Source organism: Erinaceus europaeus, chromosome 2 (genome assembly GCF_950295315.1).
Source record: "Erinaceus europaeus chromosome 2, mEriEur2.1, whole genome shotgun sequence".
Taxonomy (NCBI): Eukaryota; Metazoa; Chordata; class Mammalia; order Eulipotyphla; family Erinaceidae; genus Erinaceus; species Erinaceus europaeus.
In genome coordinates, this window is record NC_080163.1 from 151858817 (window position 1) to 151881793 (window position 22977).

At 51.5% G+C, this 22977-nt stretch overlaps 1 protein-coding gene across 3 annotated transcripts in view; it reads left to right on the plus strand.

Annotated features, from left to right (window-relative positions):
• The first annotated feature begins 9250 nt into the window (after positions 1-9250).
• The window catches only part of CCDC102A (coiled-coil domain containing 102A), a 39409-nt gene continuing 25682 nt past the window's right edge, over positions 9251-22977 (plus strand). Inside the window, exons 1-3 of one of the 3 annotated variants that reach the window (XM_060185490.1) lie at positions 9251-9414; positions 17121-17830; positions 21374-21603. In XM_060185490.1, coding sequence (XP_060041473.1) covers positions 17249-17830; positions 21374-21603 — 812 coding nt within the window. In that variant the 5' untranslated portion in view covers positions 9251-9414; positions 17121-17248. The remainder of the gene's footprint in view (positions 9415-17120; positions 17831-21373; positions 21604-22977) is intronic. The other 2 variants (XM_007520097.3, XM_060185489.1) reach the window with 2 other exon arrangements.

Consider the following 22977-nt stretch of genomic DNA (forward strand, 5'->3'; position numbering starts at 1 on the left):
GTTTGAGCTTCCCCTCCCCACCTGCAGGGGTCGCTTCACAAGCATACTCTGTAAACTATTCTGTACTTTGTTGTTTTCACTTGAAAGTACATCTTAGAGAGCATTCCTTGGCAGCTGCTAGAGCCTCTGCTTTTGCCTTCACAGCTGCATGGTGTAATGTAAAGCTGTGGGGACCATCTTGGGACTGAAGCAGCACTGCCCACAAGCGTTTGCAGAGGTGTCAGTCTTCTGCTGGGACAAGCAGTGAGGCTACACTTACATCATTTCCCACACCGCAAGTTCACCGTCTGCCCCTGTTACCTAGACTTTTCCTAATCACTTCCTAGAAACATTCTTACGTAACAGGAAAATTTGCTCTTTCTCACTAATACAAGTTGAGAATCTTCTTCCTAACTTGCCATTTGCCTTTTGAGAAAGTCTTTTTGGTGTGTGGAAGTCTTTTTTATATAGAGACAGATTTCGGGTTTTTTTAAATATTTTTTTATTATTTATTGGATACAAACAGTCAGAAATCTAGGAGAATGGAGAGACAGAGAGGGAAAGAGACAGAAAGACACCTGCAAACCCTGTTTCACTACTTGCAAAGCTTTCCCCCTGCAGGTGGGGACCGGGGGCTCGAACCTGGGTTCTCACGCATTTCAACATGTGCGCTCAACCAGATGCGCCACCACCCATCCCCCTAGAGACAGTTTTGATGTAAAGAAATGACCAGTGTTTTTCTCTTTGGGCTTCTGGATTTTTAGTCAGACCAGAAAAGTTTTCACTCAGACATTATAAAGGAAGCCCCCTAAGTTTGTGCTACTGCTTTCAAAGGTTCATTTTGGATGCTGGTGGGGCTGGGAAGATAGCACAAGGTTTATGCAGAGGGACTTTCATACCTGAAGTACTGAGTTCAATACCAAGTTCAATCCCCAGCACGACCATAAGTCAGAGCTAAGCAGTGCTCTGGTAAAAATTAATTAATCAATTAATTAAATTTAAATAAAAATAAATCAAGTCATTTTGGACACTAACACCTCCAGTTCATTGGCATTGAAATACGATATGAAGTATGGACTCCACTACCCCTCTGGGTTGTTATCCATTTGTTTTTTGGGTTTTTTGTTTTGTTTTGTGCTTCATTAACATATGTGGTCAAGGCCTATGAAACAACTCACTTGGAGAATATGTAACCCCAGTTCAAGCCTGGCCCCCACTACATTACAGGAAGCTTCAGTGCTGTGGTGTCTCTCTCTCTCTCTTTCTCTCTCTGTCTCTTTCTCTGCCCCTCTGCCTCTCTGTATTTATCTCTATATAAAAAAGAAAGAAAGAAAGAAAGAAAGAAAGAAAGAAAGAAAGAAAGAAAGAGAGAAAGAAAGAAAGAAAGAAAGAGAGAAAGAAAGAAAGAAAGAAAGAAGGAAAGAAAATGAAATGAAAATGAACGCATGGGTCTATTTCCAAAGAAAGCTGAAACTTTGTGCCACTGGAGTGCTGTGTGGTTTGTTTGTTTGTTGTTTTTGTTTTTTCTATGTGCTTCTAGGGATCATAGTCAGGAACACACATGTGAGGCATGTGTTCTGCCAGTGACTTGCCTCCCCAGCGTAGAGTTCTTATTTATCTGATTGTATCACCTTAGATAATTCTCTTACCATCTCAAAACTTCAGAGAAACAAAAAAGGGAACAGGGCTAGAGAAATCCAAGAAAGTCACTGAGTGAACCCACTAGCACTATAGTTTCAGGGGCCTGGTCATACAGAAAACAAAACAAAACAAAAAAGGCCTGGGTCTTTTTCCACACTCTCATGGCACAAATGAGGAAACAGAGGTCCAGACAGTGGTGCTGAGCTTAGGCTTTTTTGTCATGCTATTCCCAGACAGACACAGATGGAAAGGAAGCCAAACACCACCACCCTGCCTACAGAAATCAAGACCAAGGCAGAATTGGGGCTGGGCAGCAGCACCCCCAGTAAAGCACACATATTACAGTATGCATCGACCTGGGTTCAAGCCCCTGGTCCTCACCTGCAAAGGGAAGCTTCAGGAGCAATGAAGCAGCGTGGCAGGTCTCCCCACACACATACACACACATACACACACTCTTTCTACCTCCCTCTCCCCTGTCAATTTATGTCTCTGTCCAAAAATAAATTCAAAAAAGAAAACACAGGGGGCTGGCAGTGGGGCACCTGGTTAAGCGCACATCACCCATGCAAAGACCCGGGTTCGAGCCCCTACTTCCCACCTGCAGAGGGGATGCTTCACAAGTGGAGAAGCAGGTCTGCAGGTGTCTATCTTTCTCTCTCCCTCTCTATCTCCCCCTCCTCTCTCAACTTCGCTCAGTCCTATCCAATAAAATGAGGGGAAAATGGCCACCAAGAGCATTCATAGTGCTGGCACCAAGCCCCAGCGACAGGAAAAGGGCAGCAGTGGAGGAAGGAAGGAAAATTCACCAGTAAAAAAAAAAAACTAACTAAAAGCAACACCTCCTCCACCCAACACAGAGGTTGAGGTTTCCATCCCCAGCTTTTCAGGTGCAAACTACAGTCTTCACTTCAGCCTGTGAGCTTCACTATCGCACCCATGCCGGGACCCCATGCCCTGGGCTAACTCTCCTTTCATGCTGCAGCCTGCTGCTCAGGGCTGTCTAGGAACAGAGTTTCCTTGCCTGGTTTCCAAGACGTCTTCCAGTGACCATGAGGAAATGAAACACCACAGGAAAATGGTTAAGCCAGGGCTCAAACTCAGGGTTTCAGATTCCAAGGCAAGAGTTCTCCCCACTCCCATACATTGCGGCCTCCCAAAGATGACTGGGTAGCCGGCTGCTATGTGAGTGAGGATGGCCCTACTTAGGCCAACGGAGAACATAGAATAGACTTTGCAGGCCAAGCAGTGGCACACTCGGTAGAGTGCACACCTTACCACGTGCAAGACCCTGGGCTCAAGTCCCCACCGGCAGATGGGAGCAGTGCTGCAGGTGTCTCTCTTTTTCTTTCCCCTCTCAATTTCCTTCTATTTCAATCAAAAAGAAAGAAAAAAGGGGGGAGGGAGGTGTGTTTCTCGGAGTGGTGGGTTCATCATGCAGTCCCCAAGCCCCAGCAATAACTCTGGAGGCGGGAAAAGGAAAAAATAAAATAAAACTTTTTCTTTAGCATGAATCCAAGGAATAGACCCAAGTCCTCACAGATGCATGATATCACTAAGCGGCCTGTCCAGCCCAGTGTTTATTTTAAGTCTATATACTCACAGAAAGAAAGGAAGAGATACCAATATGACACTCTTCCACCCTGAAAGCCCTTCTGGTGCTGTCCATGGTGCTCCCCTGGGGAGCCAGAGACTAAAGCCAGGGTTTCATGGACAGTAAGGCCTGTTCTCTATCTACTGAGCTACTGCCTGTTCCCAGATTTGAGCCTTTTAAAGATGCAGATTTGACCACTCCCAGTCACTTGACCTTTCTGACTTTACACTTTTGGTCATCTGTCAAATGAGACCAAGGACAGCTGGTTTCCAAGAAGAGAAACTTAAGCCACCATTTATCTTCATAATCTACAACCCTCCCCTGCTTGCCCTCTGCTCCCCCCCACACACACACACATACACACCAAATCAGGACCCTGAACCAAAGTTCCCAGCCATCTGAGCTCAAGAAAGGAAAACTTCTGAGCTCAAGGTTTGGGAACCTTTGCCTTCCTCTCCAGAGCTGACCACACCCAAGGTCACCCACTCCCCAACAGCACCAGAATGCTGAGCCAGCCTTGCCATACCTACCTCCCCCCACCCTCCACCCCCCCACCTCCAATCAGCTGGTGCTGCCAAGCACAGGCTGGAGTCCCTTGTTTCTGTGGTGGTGCAGAGCAGGCCCTTTGCCAGAAGGCCCCAGAAGGGCTGTTTTTAACCCTGTTTCATAGTTACAGAAATGGAGGTCATGTCAAAGCCCAGAAGGCAGCTATGGCAGAGCTACTGGCCTGAGACACACTGTCTCCAGCTCAAGCAGGCTGGCTCTGAGAGGAGGAATACCTGCCCTGAGTTGCCCGGCACAGACTCTGGGCCCCTCCCAGTTCTGAGTTCCTGGCAGGCCCTCACCCCTGTCACCTGAGATTCAGGTTAATGGGCTAGCCCCCTTTAATCCCAGAACCAGGAAAGCACTAATTAGTGACCTAGCCAGGGGGCCACATAGAGAGAGCTCCAAACTAGTCCTTGATTTTCGGGCTCTGTTTTCAAAAGCAGAGATATCTGTATGTACCCGGATCTGGAGGTGATACTCCACCCCCTCAAAGCCCCTAACCAGGAGCTGGCCGAGAGAACAGAAATGCATGCCCAGCAGAAATGTGGCCAGTCCTGAGCTTCCCTGGCAGGACCAGACCCAGGGCCTGCTAACACTTGTTGGGAGCCTGACAGATAAGAACAGAGAGCTGGGGTAGGGGATACAGGGACCCGGTGGGGCTGACCTGAGGAGGCGTCTGACTATCCATCTGTTCGTCTGTCCGCTGTGTGTGAGACTGCAGGAGGAAGGGGAAGTAGGGGGGCCTCAACACTGCAGCGTCTCTGCTCAGTTCTCCCCACAGTCACACTCCCATTTCACTTCTCTCTGCCCTCTCCACCCAGTGCCCACACAGCACACTCTCACTTCACCTCTTTTCCCACCAGCAGCAGCCTTGTTGCTTCCTCTGCACGGAGCACTTACCACCTCCATCTCCAATCACAGACCCAGCCCCCCTCTCTCTACACCACAGACTCCCCGTCTCAGGTGAGAAGTACTTCTGAGAGGCAGGCAGCCGCACCTCTGCAGGGGTGCTGGGAGTGGACGTGGAGAGGGAGCAGGGTCCATCAGTAAGGTAGTCTTCAGCCTGCCAAACTCACCTCGGCCCAGTGTCCATGGGCAGATATAACCTCTCCCTGGGCCTCAGTTTCTCCATCTGTAGAAAAGGGAGAAATGACCTGGCGATCAGTATGACTGGTGATGGTAAGGGTTTGAATGGCACTGCCTGGGATCAAATGGGAGTCCCATCCTACATGTGATTGAAACACTCTGAAGCTCAGTCACACCTCAGAACCATAACCCCACTCCACCCCACCCCACTCCCACTGGACCTCCCTCAAAATGAAGACGGGGGGGGGGGGGGGAGGTCAGGTGGTAGCACAGCAGCGGGTTAGGCACACGTGGCCCAGAGCACAGGGACCGGTGTAGGGATCCCGGTTTGAGCCCCGGCTCCCCACCTGCAAGGGAGTAGCTTCAAGGGTGAAGCAGGTCTGCAGGTGTCTGTCTTCCTCCACCCTCTCCCCCCGCCCCCCCCCCCCCGTCTTCCCCTCCTCTCTCGATTTCTCTCTGTCCTATCCAACAATGAATGACATCGACATCAACAACACTAATAACCACAGCAAGGCTACAACAACAAGGGCAACAAAAAGGGGGGAAAAAATGGCCTTCAGGAGCAGTGGATTCATGGTGCAGGCACTGAGCCCAGCAATAACCCTGGAGTCAAAAAAAAAAAAAAGGAAAGAAAGAAAGAAAGAAAAAATGAAGACAAGGACAGGACCACTGGGAAGAGCAGGCTTACCAAAGGCAATGCTACAGTCTCTGAAGGTGACAGCTTTTACAGGGTTGGGGGTGGGGTGGGGCTGAGCAAGAGACAGAACATCAGAACAAAAAAGGAAAAAGAAAAAAACTAGTCAGGAGTCAGCTAGAGCGGAGTCGACTAGAGAAGGTCTCACTAGGGGCAGAGGTCAGACTACAGGACCATTGCTGGGACGCTGAAATGCTACCCAGCTCCTGCATGAGAGAGAGGTCAAATCACACTTCCTCCACCACACCCTATGGTGAAGGGGACTTGGTTCACCCTTGCTGAGAAAGGGGGAGGGGCGCCCTTTTCTGGGAAATCTCTCTAGACCAAGAGCCAAAAAAGGATAAGAAAGAGCAGAACAGACAAAATAGCTCACCTTGATAGAGCTCTGCTTTGCCTTGTGCCTGATGCAAGTTTGAGCCCAACCTCCACCACAGTGAAGGAAGCTTCGGCGCTGTGGTCTCTTCCCCCCCCACACTCCCCACGCACATCTCCTCTCTCTCTCTCCCTACCCACTCCCTTCTCTCTCCCTCTCTCTCTCTCTCTCTCTCTAAAAGTCAGCAAGGAGCAGTGAAGCAATAGCAAAAGAGAGAGAGCGAGAGAGCACGCACTAAGTTGGAGCACCTGCTGGAGAACTGGAAATAAGTGGGGGCCCCTGCAGCTGCAGAAACACCCAAACTCAGCAGAACTTCCTAGTCCCCTCTCTAGACTCCTTCAACTCGGGGGACACTAGGTCTCAGGTCTCAGGTGTTGAGGGACTACTGAGGTTGATGAGGAGAAACTGGAAATCTCTCTCTCTCTCCCTCTCTCCCTCTCTCTCTCCCCCCCTCCCCACCCTAGGAAAAGACTTACTTTTATTTTAAATATTTATTTACTTATTTATTTATTTATTTATTTTAATGAAAGAGAAGTACAGAGAGAGAGAGAGACCACAGCATAGCTCAGCTCTGACTAAAGGTGGCGCTGGGACTTGAACCTGGGGCTTCAGAGCCTCAGGCATGAAAGCCTTTTGTATAATCTTGGTGCTATCTCCCCAGCTCAAAAGCCTTGTTTTTTTTTTTTCCAGGCATGTGCTCTTCTACCCCTGGGTAAGACAGGGTACAGACGGAACCCTATAGGATAAATGCAGGCAGGTCCCAGCAGAGTCTCTTTGCCTGCCACCACAGGTAATAAGGATAGTCATAAGCCAAGAACCCAACATGTTTTCCTAGGGTTCTGGGGGTGAGGGTAAGGCTGGTGATGGAAAATGTGCAGGTGGCTGAGTTGATGGGGAACTTAAAACTCCAGCTACACATCACCACAGAAGGGTGCTCTCTTTCTCTAAATTATGTTTATTTTTTATAGAGACAGAAATGGAAAGGGAAGGTGATGGAGAGATGGGGAGAAAAAGAGAGAGACCTGTAGCCCTGCTCCATGTCTGTGAAGCGACCTCCCCCCCATAGATGGGGACTGGAGGGCTTGAACTTGGGTCCTTGCACATGATAACATGTGCACTCAATAGGCTGTGCCACTGCCCAACCCCTCCAGGCTTTGCTCTTTTTCTAATCTTTTATCGTTACTATTATTATTATTTATTCTCCTTTTGTTGCCCTTGTTGTTTTATTATTGTTGTAGTTATTATTGTTGTTGTTAATGTCATCATTGTTGGATAGGACTGAGAGAAAGGAAGAGAGGAGGGGAAGACTGGGGGAGAGAAAGATAAGACACCTGCAGACCTGCTTCACAGCCTGTGAAGTGACTCCCCTGCAGGTGGGGGGGAGGGCTCAAACCAGGATCCTTACTCAGGTCCTTGGGGGCTCAAACCGGGATCCTTACACAGGTCCTTGCGCTTGGTGCCACATGTACTTAACCCACTGCGCTACCACCCGACACACTTTCTAATCTTTTTTTGTCTTTATTTATAGGATAGAGACAGTCAGAAACCAAAAGAAAAGGGGGTTGTTTAGCTTTTCTTTATTAAAAAAAAAAAAAAGAGCACTGCTCAAACATAAAAGTATTTTTGCCGGGTTAAGCACATGTGGCACAAAGCACAATGACCACCGGCATAAGGATCCTGGTTCGAGCCCCCGACTCCCCACCTGCTGGGGAGTCGCTTCACAGGTGGTGAAGCAGGTCTGCAGGTGTCTATCTTTCTCTCCCCCTCTCTGTCTTCCCCTCCTTTCTCGATTTCTATCAAACGACGACGACGACAATGATAGTAACAACACCGGTGGACAACAAGGGCAACAGAAAGGAAAGAATGGCCTCCAGGAGCAGTAGATTCGTAGTGCATGCACAGAGCCCCAGCAATAACCCTGGAGGCAAAAAAAAAGTATTTTTGCATAACCTATATGCTCTCTCCCCAGTTCTTATTACCTACTGGGTAAATCTGAACCAAAGGATTCCATGAGCATTTCCCACAGCTTTAAGAACAAGGATGTGAACAGCCTGGGAGATGGCATCGCAGCTAAAGCGCTGAACTCGGAAGCATGAAGTCATGAGTTTGATCCCTGGCATTACATGTGCAGAGTGCTACTCTGGTTCACTCTCTCTCACTGCTAAGTAACTTTTGTTTTTTTTCAAATGGGAGTGTAGTCTTCTGAATAGCTGCTATTTGAACCACAGATCTCTGAAGCACAGTAAGCAGAGACCAGTCTTGTTGAGCCAAATTTTCATTTCTAACCTGTACCTGATTTGGAGTGCATGAGTTGGGGGTGTTGATGTGTGTGTGGGGGGGGGTGAATCCTCTTGCATCTGCAATTCCACAGTTGACTTATCTTTTTTTTTAATTCGGAAGAGGTGGAGAAAGAGAGACTTGGCATAACAGACACCACAACACTCCTCGACCATCTGTGGAGCTTCCCCGGGTGCAGACACACAGGTGGTGTTTGGTGTTTGAACTTGGTGTTTGAACCAAGTTCCTCCCATAAGTTCTACAGGGCGAGGTAACTCCTGGCCTAACATGTGCATGACTGCAATCAAAATCTCAATTGTGTTGCCCGTGGACTCTGATTAACTTATCTTCATTTTCGGTTCCTTTTCTGAGATCGAGTCCAATGCTGCTGGTTTCTGTGAATGCTTTCTCTTCTTTTGAGATGACTTCACCTCAGGCAGCCCTCCTAGCTTACAGGATGTGGTCAGCGGAGGCCATGCCAGCACCGGTTTTGCCCCCTCCCCAAACCGCAGACAGCCCCCAACTCCCAAGAGAGAAGGTCCGGAAGCAGCTGAGTGCAGGCTCTTACCATAATTGCCCCCCTCGAGGGGAGGGAAGCTGGTCTCCCATAATTGCCCGAGGGACTCCCGAGACCCCAGGACTCGGTCCCTGTCCTCTGGCAAGGGGCACCATCTCAGAGCAGGTCACTAACTGCCCCACCACTCCTGCTCCAAACGAGTGGGGTGCCTTTGGCCCCGCCTTTTGTGGTACAAAGGGGAAACTGAGTCCCGGGAACATATAGACCTGGTGCCTCTCCCCGCTCGGTGGCAGGCTTGGCATCGGGGAGCAAAAAGGGGGTTCCCAGAAGTGGTCATGTGCTGTGCCCGCGCCAAGCGCTGCCACTTGTACACGCAGGGCGCACGGGAGACTCGAGGCGGGAAAGCCGAGCCCCGAGGGGCCCCCCGGTCTCCGGTCTCCCCACCCGAAGCCCCCCACGCGGGGGTGGAGCCTCTATCCGACCCGGCCCGCTCTCCAGCAGCTCCCGCCGCCCGGCCCGGCCCGGCCACGCGGAGCGCCCGAGTCCCCCGGGCCGCCGCCCCCGCCCGTCTGCTCGCCCGCCCCTCGCCCCGGAGGGTGGAGACTCCGCCGCCCTCGGCCCAGCCGGCGGCCGCCGCAGCCAGCCCCGTGCCCGCTCCGTCCAGGCGCGGCGGGTAGGACATCTGGAGTCTGCGGGTCCCGGCCGAGGTGAGCGGGGACTGCAGCTCAGGGGGCGAGGTGGGGGGCGAAAAGGCACTGCGCCCCGGGGACCCTCCTCGGAGCCGCTAACTTTGCTCGAAAGGAAAGGGGGTTAACTTGGGGGCGTGCTCGCAAAAAGGGGACCCCCAAACTTCACAGAACTTTTGAGTTCCCTCTCTGACCTCCCCCAGCCTCCATCTCCCAGGACTGCAGTTTTCGGGTGTTGAAGGGCAGCCTGGGCTGTGGGGGAGGGCAGGGCCGCTTCCGGAATGCAGCCCGCCCGACAGGAGGGGGGCGACGGGCGGGGGAGGAATTTGGAACTCTCCCGGGAGACCCTAGGTGGTCACCATGGTGAGCGCGGGATGGACGGGCTGCGCCAGCCAATCTGACCGCGGCACCACCGCCTTAGACCCGCGGCGTCCGCCAATAGGGGTCCGCGTAGTGGGTGGGCAGGGCAGAGAGGAGAGATTCCCGCGCCCACCGCTAGGGAGAGCCTGGCGGCCTGCAGAACCTGAGTGTCTGGGGAGGGGGCAAAGACGTAAGGACTCCAGTGACTCGGTCCGGGAGGACCGACAGCTGAGTCCCGCAAGATGGGGCAGGTGGAGAATGGCTCAGTGCGAGGAAAGAAGAAAGCTCAGTTGTCCGTCCTGATACAGCTATCCAGTATCCCCATCCGCACCCCGGACTACAGTTTATCTGTCTTTACTGGGGGTTGTATGGGGCTTTGGGTTGGTTCAGATCCGCTCAAGTTCTGCCTGCTCGCTTAGCAGTTTTCGGAATAGGCCCTCCCCACTCATGACCAGAGAGAGCAGGAAAGCGCAGGTTTCACAGCAGTGGCAGATCTGGGACCAGTGGGATGTCTGCTTGCAGGAGCCAGTGAGATTCTAGGCTGAGATCAGACCCCTGAAGGGCTCCCTCCCTTTCCCGTCCTTGACCACTGGGCAGATGCCTGAGGACCCCGTCGTGTAGATAGGTACCCCTCGAGTAATCATAACCCAGAGTCATCAAATCAAACCCCAGCACTCCAGCCCTCGCCTTTGGCCCACCTGCACCCCCTACTTTGCCGTCCAATCTCTGTGCATGTAGATGTTGCCTTGGGCCTCTCTTGGCTCACTGATAAAGTTCTAGCATTCCTCCCTACTCACTCACATGTGGTTCAATGAGTAGAGTACTGAATTTGCATGTGTGAAGACCTGGGTTAGGTCTCCAGAGCTAGGAAAGGAGTTCTAATCGATAATTGGGGAGGTCTTTGTGGCTTCTTTACTCAGCTATGAGTGAACAGGCCAAGGGTGTCCCCCCAGGTTCAGGTCCAGCCTGGAGGCCCAGGTCTGAACCCCCTCCCAGTCCTGAAAGTCCAGTGGCTGCAGCTCAGGCAGCAGGTCAGAGGGACAAGTGCCCGAAGTTTGCGGACTGGCCAGCCTGAAGCCTGTACTTATTCAATCAGGCTGGCCTCTGCGGTTTCCTGCCGGCTCTACTCTCTGCCCACAGCCAGTCCTGTGGCTGAAGGCCACCCCTAGAGCCCCACCTGGAAGGTCCTGGTTGAATATAGGGGGTTGGGGAGCTGGGGGGAAGAATAGAGTCACCAGACACCCCCCAAGCTCCCTAGCTGTTCCCTATCCAAGCCTTGGCACTGCTTACTGCTCTCAGCGGGCATTGAAAAGCTTGTGTAAACATGCTAAGGGCAGAACCCAGCACCGTCCCCTGTGGCCTCCTAGCCCTCTCAGGAAAGGAGCCTGCTGCTAAACCTGGGTGAGAGATAACCTCTGACTGACACTGGCCACAGACAGGCTCTTGTGCCTTCTTGGCTCAGAGTGGGCCATGAGCTGATTCCTGACCCCTAGGATGGCTCAGCTCCCCCTGGTCACAGGAAGGCCTCAGACAGTGCCATCTGCCTGTCTTCCATCCACCAGTCATCTTGACATTTAAGCTGCATCAATGTCCTGGGCCATGTTCTGAGAGCCTGCGAACTCAAGATGTTCTTGTGGCCTCCATGGTAGGCCCACTGCTGAGGAACAGGGAGGTGCCAGTGCTTGGGGACTCACTGGCACACTTCATGCAAAGAGATCAGCTAAGGTTTCCCAGAGGAGGAGAAATTCAGAGTGGTCCTGAGAGATGTGTAGGAGGAATGATGAGTGCTTAGCCTGGGGCCAATAGAAGGTCACAGCATTCTTGTTTCAGGCATCAAGAGGGCCAGCTGCAGTCCCAGAGCAGGGAAATAGCTATGGAATCAGAACTTAATGCTCTGGAGTCTGGCTCAGCTCTGCTGCGAAGCTAAGGGGATGCTGGGTTCATCATGCTGCTCCTGTTCCACCAGCCCACTTGGAGCAAATCTTGTGTCCAAGTCTGCCCTTGAGGCTCAGGAGGTGTAGGATTGGGGTGGGGGACATGTCACCAAGGTAAGGGGACTTCCGGCTGCAGTGAGAAAGCAGCTGGCCAGATGGGGCTGTTGGAAGGATACAGGACTGAGTTCTCCAGGCAGGAGGGCTGGGAGGTGGGGTTGGGAAGATCAAAGCATTTCCTGGATGTCATGGAGCAGAGCTGGAAGGGTGGGTGGGGGTTTCAGAGTCAGAAGAGGGCCCTCCAAATGTGGAAACCTGAGGAAACCTAGCAGAAACCTGAGGAATAGAGAAGCAGGAATAGACCTGCCTGCCTGACTGGTGGGAAGCAGAAGGGGGGGGTGCCTTTGGAGGCTGTGATGACTAGTCCCACCAGGACCTGCTTCTTGGGGGTTGATGACACCCTGAGAGAAGTCAGTAGGCCAACGTACACATACACACACACATGCCTACGTGCACAGCACCCTGGGAAAAAAGCACTGAGCTGGGCAGCTGGAGCCTGTCTTTCTAGAACTGCAGACTTAGCCCCTTGATGCCTCTGACTCTGGTGAGTGTGTCTGTGACCAGGGCCAGGGCGCGCGCGCGTGTGTGTGTGTGTGTGTGTGTGTGTGTGTGTGTGTGTGTGGTGTAATGGTAATGTCAGGGGCCTGGAGGTAAGGGGATATTGCTAGGCAGGCTCTGGCAGCCCTCAAGAGACTTTGTGGATGTGCAGGATTCCTGGGACTGGACACAGAACTTCTCCAGAAAATCAGCCTGAGGACACCCTCCCCCCAGGGGCCTTGGGCCTGCAGGGGGAGGGCAGGACAGCTAATCAGAGCCCCCAGAAGGGTCTGGGCCAGTCTGAAGGCAAACAGGATCTGTCTCTGGAACCCCCCACCCCTGCCTTAGCGTGGGCGGCTGGAAGCCATTAGGAGCCTGGCTGGTGCCCATAGTCCCCAGCACCACACACTTGAGATTCCTGGAAGGAGCAGCCTCCTCTCTCAGCTGAGCCCTGCACCAGGCCTGGCAGATCCCAGAAGATGTGGCTGTGGCCCCCTCCTTAAGAACCTCTCAGCTCAAGGGCTACTGGAGGGCTTCAAGGGACAGGGCTTCAAGGGACAGGATTCTGGGACACACCCCAGAATCCCCTCACCACCAACATCCACCAAATAGCTTGGGCTGCTAGGCTCCGACTTCCTGCCTCCCTTCCCCCACAGCCTCCTCCTGCATTGTTTTTCTTTTCCAAGAGCTTCTTGGCGTGGAGCTGAGCCAGGAAAATGGGGAGAGAAGGAGTGCGTGCATGTGAGCAGACTGTGTGTGTGTGTGTGTGTGTGTGTGTGTGTGTGTGTGTATGAGTGTGTGTCTACCCATTTTAGGGGTGAGGATGGTTCTCTCTGTGCCTCCGTGTGTATCTGTCTGTGTTGGGTTGTGTCTGCAGATGTGTCTGTGACTCTGTCTGCAGGTAACCATGCAGGTGTGTGTACAGTCGGTCTCTGCCTGTGCTCGCATACACTATGTCTGTTTGTGAAGGGGGGGGTTGCCTGTGTGCCTGCGTGAACACAGATGTCTGAGCACACAGCTCCCTCCTTGCACAGAGGTGTCAGAAAGGGGGTGCTTGGCCCACCAGGGGAGCCCTCGGGGAGCAAGATGTAAAATGGCTGTGTTGAGGCATGCAACTTTGTGCAAATTTTGTCAGGGCTGGGACATATATGTCTGTATGCACGGAACTCTGGGTGGCAGATTCTGAGATGTCCCGAACAGGGACTGTTAAAGTGTATGTTCCCCACTTCACCTACCAAACACACACACCCCAGAGGACTGGGGCCCAGGAACGGTGTTGCAAGTGAGGGACCAGGTGACTCTGAAGGACCCTCTGATTAAGACTCACTGGCCTCTCTCTGAGCACCCCACTCTGGTAGTGGAGAAATACCCCAAGAAGGGACAGCAGCTATACGAGGCGGTGGCAAGACTGGGCCTAGGGCTGGTGCCTGGTTGGCTGGTAGACAGAAATCAGCTCATAGACAGGAGGAATGAGAAATGCAGAAAAGCAGTGGGGAGGCTGGGAGCACTGGGCAGCAGGCACCGGCGATGGTGAATTTGACCACACCCTGGCCCACACAGTAGTGCACAGTGCCCTGAGCAGGCCAGCAAAGCAGGGGCAGGCAGAGCTGCCAGGAGTCTCCCCCCCCTTACCATGTGTGAGACCCAGTTCCACCCCCAGCCCCACATGGAGCACCATGGATGGGAGGGGTGCACTGTGGTGTCTCTCCTCTCCCTTCTGTCTCTCATATGCCCATTGTCTAGTAAAGGGGAGAAGAAGAAATTAAAAATGAAAAAAGAATTATCTCTGGGTTCATTCCCCAGTAACACACACATGGGAGTCAGATAGTGCAGCGGGTTAAGTGCAGGTGGCTCAAAGTGCAAGGACCGGCAGAGGGATCCCGGTTCAAGTCCCCGGCTCCCCACCTGCAGGGGGGTCGCTTCACAAGCAGTGAAGCAGGTCTGCAGGTCTTTCTCTCCCCCTCTCTGTCTTCCCCTCCTCTCTCCATTTCTCTCTCATATCTAACAATGACAACAATAATAACTACAACAATAAAACAACAAGAGCAACAAAAGGGAATAAATAAATAAATAATTTTTAAAATAACACACACACACAAAGGTTTTCATTTTTATTTTTGTCTTTTATTTATTTACTTTGGATAGAGACAAAACTTGAGAGGGGTGGTCCAGGAGGTGGCGCAGTGGATAAAGCACTGGATTCTCAAGCATGAGGTCCTGAGTTCAATCCCTGGCAGCACATGTGCCAGAGTGATGTCTGGTTCTTTCTCTCTCTACCTATCTTTCTCATAAATAAATATATTCTTAAAAAAAAAAAACAAAAAACCTTGGGAGTATGGACCGACCAGTCAACGCCCATGTTCAGCGGGGAAGCAATTACAGAAGTGAAGCTCTCCCTTTGTAGGTGGAGACCGGGGGCTTGAACCTGGATCTTTGCACATAGTAATGTGTACACTCTACCAGGTGTCCCACTGCCCAGCCCCATGATTTCTATTTTAAGAGAGCCAGCTCACCTAGTAATGTGCATGCCTTACCACACAGAAGGTCCCAGGTGTGAGCCCCAGCAGCATATGAGAGTGCTAGGGGAAGCTCCATGGAGAGTAAAGTAATGCTGTGGTATCTCTACGTTTCCTTCACGTCTCTATCACTTTCTCTCAGAATGAATGACCCAGAAGGTGGTGTACTGGCTGGAGTGTTGGATTGAGAAAATGAGGTCCTGGGTTTGATCCCCAGCATTGCATGTGCCAGAGTGATGCTCTGGTTCTCTCCACACCTTCCCCCCCCCCCGCATGTTAATAAAGAACTAAATCTGCCACCTGCAGGGGGGAAGCTTTATGAGTGGTGAAGCAGTGCTGCCAGTGTCTCTCTATTTTCCCCTCCCCTCAATTTCTCTGTTCTGTTGAAATTAATTATGTAATTGAAATAAATCTCTGAAAATAAAATTAAGAATATGAGATTCATCCCTGGAGCCATGGACTCTTGCATACACCAGGCCCCAGCACCACAGAATAATAGGGTAGACAGAGAGGTGGAGGTGACTGGGGCTGGTACTGCCTGGAGAGAAAATAATTCCTCAAGCTGACTGAGAGAAATAAATGAGAGAGTGCTCATAAGGCCCTAGGTACCTGCCTTGAAGCTAATAAATGTCACAGTCTCTGTGTCAACATATGCTGGAACTAAAGCAGTTGCCAGAGCCAGCCTTGCCTTCCACCCACAAACTCAAGCTGGGGTGAGAATAGAGAGCACATAGAAATTCAGATACATAGGGAGCCGGGCAGTAGTGCATCGGGTTAAATGCAGATAGCGCAAAGCACAAGGACCCACGTAAGGATCCCGGTTCGAGCCCCCAGCTCCCCACCTGCAGGGGAGTCACTTCACAAGTGGTGAAGCAGGTCTGCAGGTGTCTTTTTTCCTCCTCTCTGTTTCCCCTTCTCTCTCCATTTCTCTCTGTCCTATCCAACAACAGTGACATCAATAACAACAATAATAACTACAACAATAAAACAACAAGGGCAACAAAAGGGAGTAAATATTTTAAAAACTTTTTATAAGAAAAAAAGAAACTCAGATACATAAAAGTCTTCTTTTTTTTTTTTTTTTTTTGGTTTGGTTTTCTTGATGCTGGGAATTGAACCTGTTTGCTCTACCCCTGAGCTACATCCCCATACAATCCAGACAAATGGTACAGCAAGGTCAGCTAGTGTAATGATGGGAAGGAACATGGGTAGAAGGCTGACCACCTGACCTAACGTAGTCTTGGAAGTCTTCTAAGGGGAGGTAATATCTCAGATCAATGTTAAGGATGAGAATAGGCCAGTGCAGTAAGAGGCGGGACCAACTCCAGGGATGCTTCTTTAGGCTTTAGAATGAATGGGAGAGAAGCAGAGACTCCCAATGTGTGAGATGGAACCGTTAGGTCAAGGGCAGTAGATCAAGGTTGCATCAGCCACCACTCCTGCAAGGTTCTGACCAGTGAGGAAGCACTAGCAAGCCCTTAGCTCACCCTTCCAGCCTCAGCCTCGCTGTACCTCAACTCCAGTATTACTCAGTCCCTTCCCATGACTCATCTTTTTTTCTCCTCTCTCTTTTTATTGGGGAATTAGTGGCTTACAGTCGACAGTAAAAACAGTAGTTTGTACATGTGTGACATCAAGGGTTCTTTTAAGTTTTTTTTTTTTTTTGCCTCCAGGGTTATTGCTGGGGCTCGGTACCTGCACTACGAATCCACTGCTCCTGGAGGCCATTTTTTCCCTTTTGTTGCCCTTGTTGTCTATTGTTGTTGTTAATATTATTGTCGTTGTTGTTGGATAGGTCCGAGAGAAACTGAAAGAGGAGGGGAAGACAGAGAGGTGGAGAGAAAAATACCTGCAGACCTGCTTCACTGCCTGTGAAGCGACTCCCCTGCAGGTGGGGAGCCGGGGGCTGGAACTGGGATCCTTACGCCAGTCCCTGCGCTTTGCAGCCACGTGAGCTTAACCCGCTGTGCTACCCGCCCGGACCCCCTTTAAGATTTTGTATTTGTTTATTAGAAACATAAGAGGAGAGAGAGAAAGAACCAGACATCACTCTGGTACATGTGCTACCAGGGCTTGAACCCAGGACCTCATGCTTGAGAGTCCAATGCTTTACCCACTGCACCACCTCCCGGACCACTAACATTTCTGTTTTCCACATAACAATCTAACCCCCACTAGGTCCTCCTCTGCCATCATGTTCCAGGACCTGAACCCTCCCCCTCACCCCAGACTCTTTTACCTTGGTGCAATACATCACCATGACCCATCTTATGGATACAAGTAGACAATGACCATAGCCTGATGACGCTTGGTTCTCCCACAGGTCTGAGGCACAACCTCCACCCGGTGCCCAGGAGAACCGTGCACAGCGGTGGCCATCATGCACCGCAGGATCCGGCGGACCACGAGTCCCTGAGTTCCACCCTCCGCGAGTTCGAGCCAGGCCGCACCATGAGCCACGGAGCGAGCCCCCGGCTGGCCGAGTCCCCACAGCTGTCCAAGGGCAGCCTCCTGACCATCCTGGGCAGCCCATCTCCCGAGCGCATGGGCCCCGCAGACTCGCTGCCGCCCACACCGCCTAGCGGCGCGCCTTCCCCGGGGCCGCCGCCCGCCTTGCCGCTGCCTCTGCCGCTGCCGCTGCCGCCCGCGCCCGCGCTGCTGGCCGACGGGGACTGGGAGAGCCGCGAGGAGCTGCGGCTGCGGGAGCTGGAGGAGGCGCGGGCGCGGGCGGCGCAGATGGAGAAGACCATGCGCTGGTGGTCGGACTGCACGGCCAACTGGCGGGAGAAATGGAGCAAGGTGCGCGCCGAGCGCAACCGCGCGCGCGAGGAGGTGCGGCAGCTGCGCCAGCGCCTGGACGCGCTCACCAAGGAGCTGGCGGGCGCGCGGCGGGAGCGCCAGGAGGCGCAGGGCGAGTGCGAGGCGCGGGGCCGCGAGCTGGCGCGCCTGCGGGGCTCCCAGGACGCCGCCGACACCCCGCCCGAGCCCGAGCAGGAGCCGGTGCGCGACGTGGGGTCCGGGTCCGAGAGCCAGGTGCGGAGGTGGGCGGGGCAGGGGGAGGCGGGACTGACTACCTTGCAGGGTCTGGAAGTGTGAGGGGCGACTGACCTGTGCAGAAGCGGCGCTTGGGCCTAGGGCTATAGGTTATAAGACATTTATGCACAGTGGGGGGGGCAGGTGGTTGAGCGCACATGTTGCATTGCGCAAGGACCTGGGTTCAAGCTCCCGGTCCCCACTTGCAGGGGGAAAGCTTTGCGAGTGGTAAAGCAGTGCTGCTGGTGTCTGCCTTTCTCTCTCACCCTCTCTATGGATTCCCCCTTTCCTCTCGATTTCTGTCTGTCTCTATCAAATAAATAAGATAAGTTTAAAAAATTATACACAATAGAATACTTTCTCTGACCCATCCATCTTAGATGGAGCTAGAAGGAATTGTGTTAAGTGAGATAAGTGAGAAAGAGAAAGTTGATTATGGGATGATCCCACTCATAAACAGAAGTTGAGAAAAAAGAACAGAAAGGGAAATGCAAAGCAGAATTTGACTGAGTTTGGAGTATTGCACCAAAGTAAAAAAAAAAAAAATGCTGGGGGACAGAAGGCCCACAGGTTATATAAACTATTGGTTATAGGCTTATAGGGTGCTTGGTTATTTAGGGGATGGTGAGAATCTGACCCACTGGGAATGTTTAGTCTGCCTGGGCCCTGTCTCCCAGATCCCTGGGTCACTGACTTTCTTGATTTCTCCAAGGAGAAGAGCCCCAACTGCTGGTGGTCCAACCATTCCTACATATGAGTATCCAACAGAACCAAGGAAGCACCCTTTTGAGCAGAAGTAGGACCTAGGAAATTATTCATAGCAATGTAGATCAGTCTCTCCTTCCAGTTAAATTGGATTAGAGGACTCCAGGGCCTTTTTTTTTTTTAAACAGAGCATTTTGGCTTAAGGGGTTGCCAGGGATTGAACCTGGGACCTTGGAACGTCAAGCATGAGAGTCTTATGCAAAACCATTGTGCTATCTCACCAGCACCACACACAGAGAGAGGGAGAGGGAGAGAGAAAGAGGAAGGTATTCTAGGGATAGAGGCTTTACATTGCCCAGAGGCCTGCACACCAAGGACACTGGGAGACCACAGTAATAACAGCTCCACCACTAGGTGGGAGTCTGCACAGTGTGCTGAACTCTGCAGGCATCTTATCTAGAACATTCTCGCTACCACCCCGGGAGGTGTGTGTTGTATAGATGAGGACACGGGGCTGCATCCAGGTAAAGGACCCAGGCCTCCCAGCTGATGACTGAAGTTATGGGTAGTTGAACCCTAGAGAACTTCAGAAGCCATGGTGGAGCTCAATGTGGCTGCAGCACTAATGGTGGATACAGAAGATAGCCCCCCAAACCAGCAGGCTGGCCCTGGAAGGTCAGCTATGGACAAAGTCCAGACTTGAGTTGCTCTCAGTTCCATCCCCAGTAGGGCTTACTCTACCAGATAAGATTCTATTTATTTGGTAGGACAAAGAGAAATTGAAAGGAGCAGACAGAAGGAGAAAGAGAGACCACCTACAACACTGCTTCTCCACTCATGAAGTTTCCCTCCCACAAGTGGGGACAGGAGGCATAAACCTGGGTCCTTCCTTGTACATGCTAATGTGTGCACTCAACTTGATACACCACTGCCCAGCCTTACCAGTTAATATTCTTTTTTTTTGGTTTTTTTTTCCTCCAGGGTTATTGATGGGGCTCGGTGCACCACGAATCCACTGCTCCTGGAGGCCATTTTTTCCCTTTTGTTACCCTGGTTGTTTTTATCGCTGTTGTGGTTATTATTATTATTATTATTTAAATATTTATTTATTTTCCTTTTGTTGCCATTATTGTTTTTTATTGTTGTTGTAGTTATTGTTGTCGTTATTCATGTCTTCCTTGTTGCTAGATAGCACAGACAAAAATGGAGAGAGGAGGGGAAGACAGAGAAGGGGAGAGAAAGACAGACACCTGCAAACCTGCTTCACCGCTTGTAAAGCAACTCCCCTACAGTTGGGGAGCCAGGGGCTCGAACCGGGATCCTTATGCCGGTCCCCGCGCTTCGCGCCACGTACACTTAACCCACTGCGCTACCGACCGCCTGACTCCCCCGTTGTGGTTATTATTATCGTTGCCATTGATGTTGCTGTTTTTTGGATAGGACAGAGAAAAATGGAGAGAGGAGGGGAAGACAGAGGGGGAGAGAAAGATAGACACCTGCAGAGAGCCGGGTGCTGGAATCTGTATCCTCACGCCAGTCTTTGCGTTTTGAGCCACGTGCTCTTAACCCGCTGTGCTACCGCCCGACCCACTCCAGTTAATATTCTTAAGTACCCCACAACCTCTAGAGAATGTTTGCGTGAGCTTGCACTTGCGCATGCACTCTCACACTCTACTTTGAGACATTGCTGCCCCTAGTGGCTGGAGCCCCTCTTGGTGTCTGGAGTTAGTATCCATGGCTCTGATGCAAAACCACAGCCGCTCAGTGCCTGCCTTGGACTTTCCATTTGTGATCCAAGATAACTCCCTTCTCTCCCTGTTCCCCTGTCAGCAAGAATAGGGCTCTGCACCAGGTGCCATTCAAGACCCCCAACAGTCAGACCGGAGCGGCAGCATCAGGCTACTAAGGGGATCCTCAGGGAAAGCAAGGGCCAGGCAGGTTGGAGACTGGCCCAGACTCATCCAGGGAGCCAGTGGGGAGCAGAAGCCATGGGTGCTTGCAGTCTAGCTGGGGGGGGGGGGGGGGGCGGCAAGTAGGGATGGGGTGGTGTGAAGGAGCAGAGGGGAAGGGGGGTAGCAGGGAAGGATTCAGCATAGAGTTAGCCCCCCAACTGCTTTCTGTCTGGGAGTTGATTCTCCTCCAACATGCTGCCTGACTGGGCATAAGTCACCATATCGGGGAGTCGGGCTGTAGTACAGCGGGCTAAGCGCAGGTGGCGCAAAGCACAAAGACCGGCATAAGGATCCCGGTTCAAACCCCGGCTCCCCACCTGCAGGGGAGTCGCTTCACAGGCGGTGAAGCAGGTCTGCAGGTGTCTGTCTCTCTCTCCTCCTCTCTGTCTTCCCCTCTCTCTCTGTCCTATCCAACAACAACAACAACAATAATAACTACAACAATAAAACAACAAGGGCAACAAAAGGGAAAAAATAAATTAAATAAGTAAAAAATAATAATAAGTCACCATATCACTCCGTTCCCCATGCCTTAGTGTTTGCACCTGCCAGTGGCATCTCGGAGCTGGGATTCCTTCTGAAAGGATCTAGCCCTTTTGTGTTAATAGAATGCCTGCTTTGGCATTCAATCACATCAATCCCACCATATGTTTGCATACTTCCCATGACGGGGAACTCACTTCCTATACCCAGCATCTTGAGTGGCAGAGCTGTGTATGGTTCCAGGAGGTGAAAGGGAAGGCCCAAAGCAGGCTGTGTCCCTCTCTCTCCAGGGATGCAGTGCAAAGCAGCAGCAGATGACTCAGGTCTAAGCTGACCCCAGGCCCTAGGTCTGGTGGAAAAGGGCTCAGTGGCCACTGGCCCAGCCTTTGCCTTGTTCCCACAGGAGCTTGAACCCTGCTTGGAGACCCTGCTGAAGAGCAGACCTGATGACCCCGAGGGCTGCTGGGAAGTTCGAGGTGTGGGGGCCGGGGCCTCACGAGGCAGCTCAGGCCGTCAGGATCGCAGCCGGCTATCCTGGGAGGACACATCCACATCCGAGGAAGAAGCCTCCAAGCTGACTGCCCTGCGGCTGCGGCTGGACGAGTCCCAGAAGGTGCTGCTGAAGGAACGAGAGTGAGTCCTGAGGCCAGACGGGGCACGGGGACCGGGGGTGGGCCTCAGTGTCACAGAGGGTGAGACCTGCCAAAGGTTTTGTTTGGGCTCAAGTCTCAGAACTTCACAATAGCTGTGTTCAACCCGAGAACCCAAGGAAAGCCTTTAAAAATAATTACTTAATTGCCCAAGGTCAAGCACTCAGTTCTTACCACAGGGAGAAAGTTTCATAAGCAGTGAGGCAGTGCTGCAGGTGTTTCTCTTCCTCCCTCTCTGTCTGACCCTCCCCTCTCAATTTCTACCCTTATCCAGTAACTAGATAAATAAAATGTTTTATTTAATTTACTCTGTAAGCTGGAGAGACAGCATAATGTTATACAAAAGAATGTTCATGCCTGAAGCTCTGAATTCACAGCTTCAATCTCCTGCACCACCAGAAGCCAGAGCTGAGCAGTGCTCGGGAAATCAATCAATCAATCAAATTACGTATTTGCTATTACTTACTAGGATACAATGAGAGCATAGTAAGCTCTTTTCTTCACTGATTTCTTTTTTTTTAGATTTTTTTTTAATATTTATTTATTTCCTTTCTGTTGCCCTTGTTGTTTTTTTATTGTTGTTGTAGTTATTGTTGTTGTTGTTGTTATTGGTGTCATCGTTGTTGGATAAAACAGAGAGAAATGGAGAGAGGAGGGAAAGACAAAGAGAGGGAGAGAAAGATAGACACCTGAAGACCTGCTTCACTGACTATGAAGCGACTCCCCTGCAAGTGGGGAGCCCGGGGCTCGAACGGGCGTTTTGCGCCACCTGCGCTTAACCCGCTGTGCTACCACCTACCACCCTACCACCCTACTTCCTGATTTCTTTATTTGATAGAGACAGAGAGAAACTGAGAAGGAAGGGGAAGATAGAGAAGATAGGAAGGGGGAAGATAGAGAGGGAAAGAGACAGAGACACACCTGCAGCCTACTTCACCCCTGCAGGTGGGGACCAGGGACTTGAACCCAGGCCATTGCATACTGTAATATGTGTACTTAACCAGGTAGACCCTTAAGCTCTTTTCTTTAGATTTCCTTTTATTTATTTATTTTTAAATATTAATGAAAACAAGGAGAGAAGCAGAGCATCACAGACACAGCAATGCCAGCGAACTCATGCTTGAGAATGTAATGTTTCATCCTTCTGAAACACCTCCCAGATGCTGCATTTCTTTATGGGAGGGAGAGAAGAAGGGAGTTGGGACCTTATGCTTGAGAGTTTGCCCCTTTATCCTCTGCTCTTTCGTCCGGGCAGCAGTCTTTCTTTTCTCTTTTTTTAAATTCAAACCATATTTATTGGGTTGGGAGATAGTTCACCCAGTAGGGGACACCTTGCAAAACTGCCAGGAGGACTCCA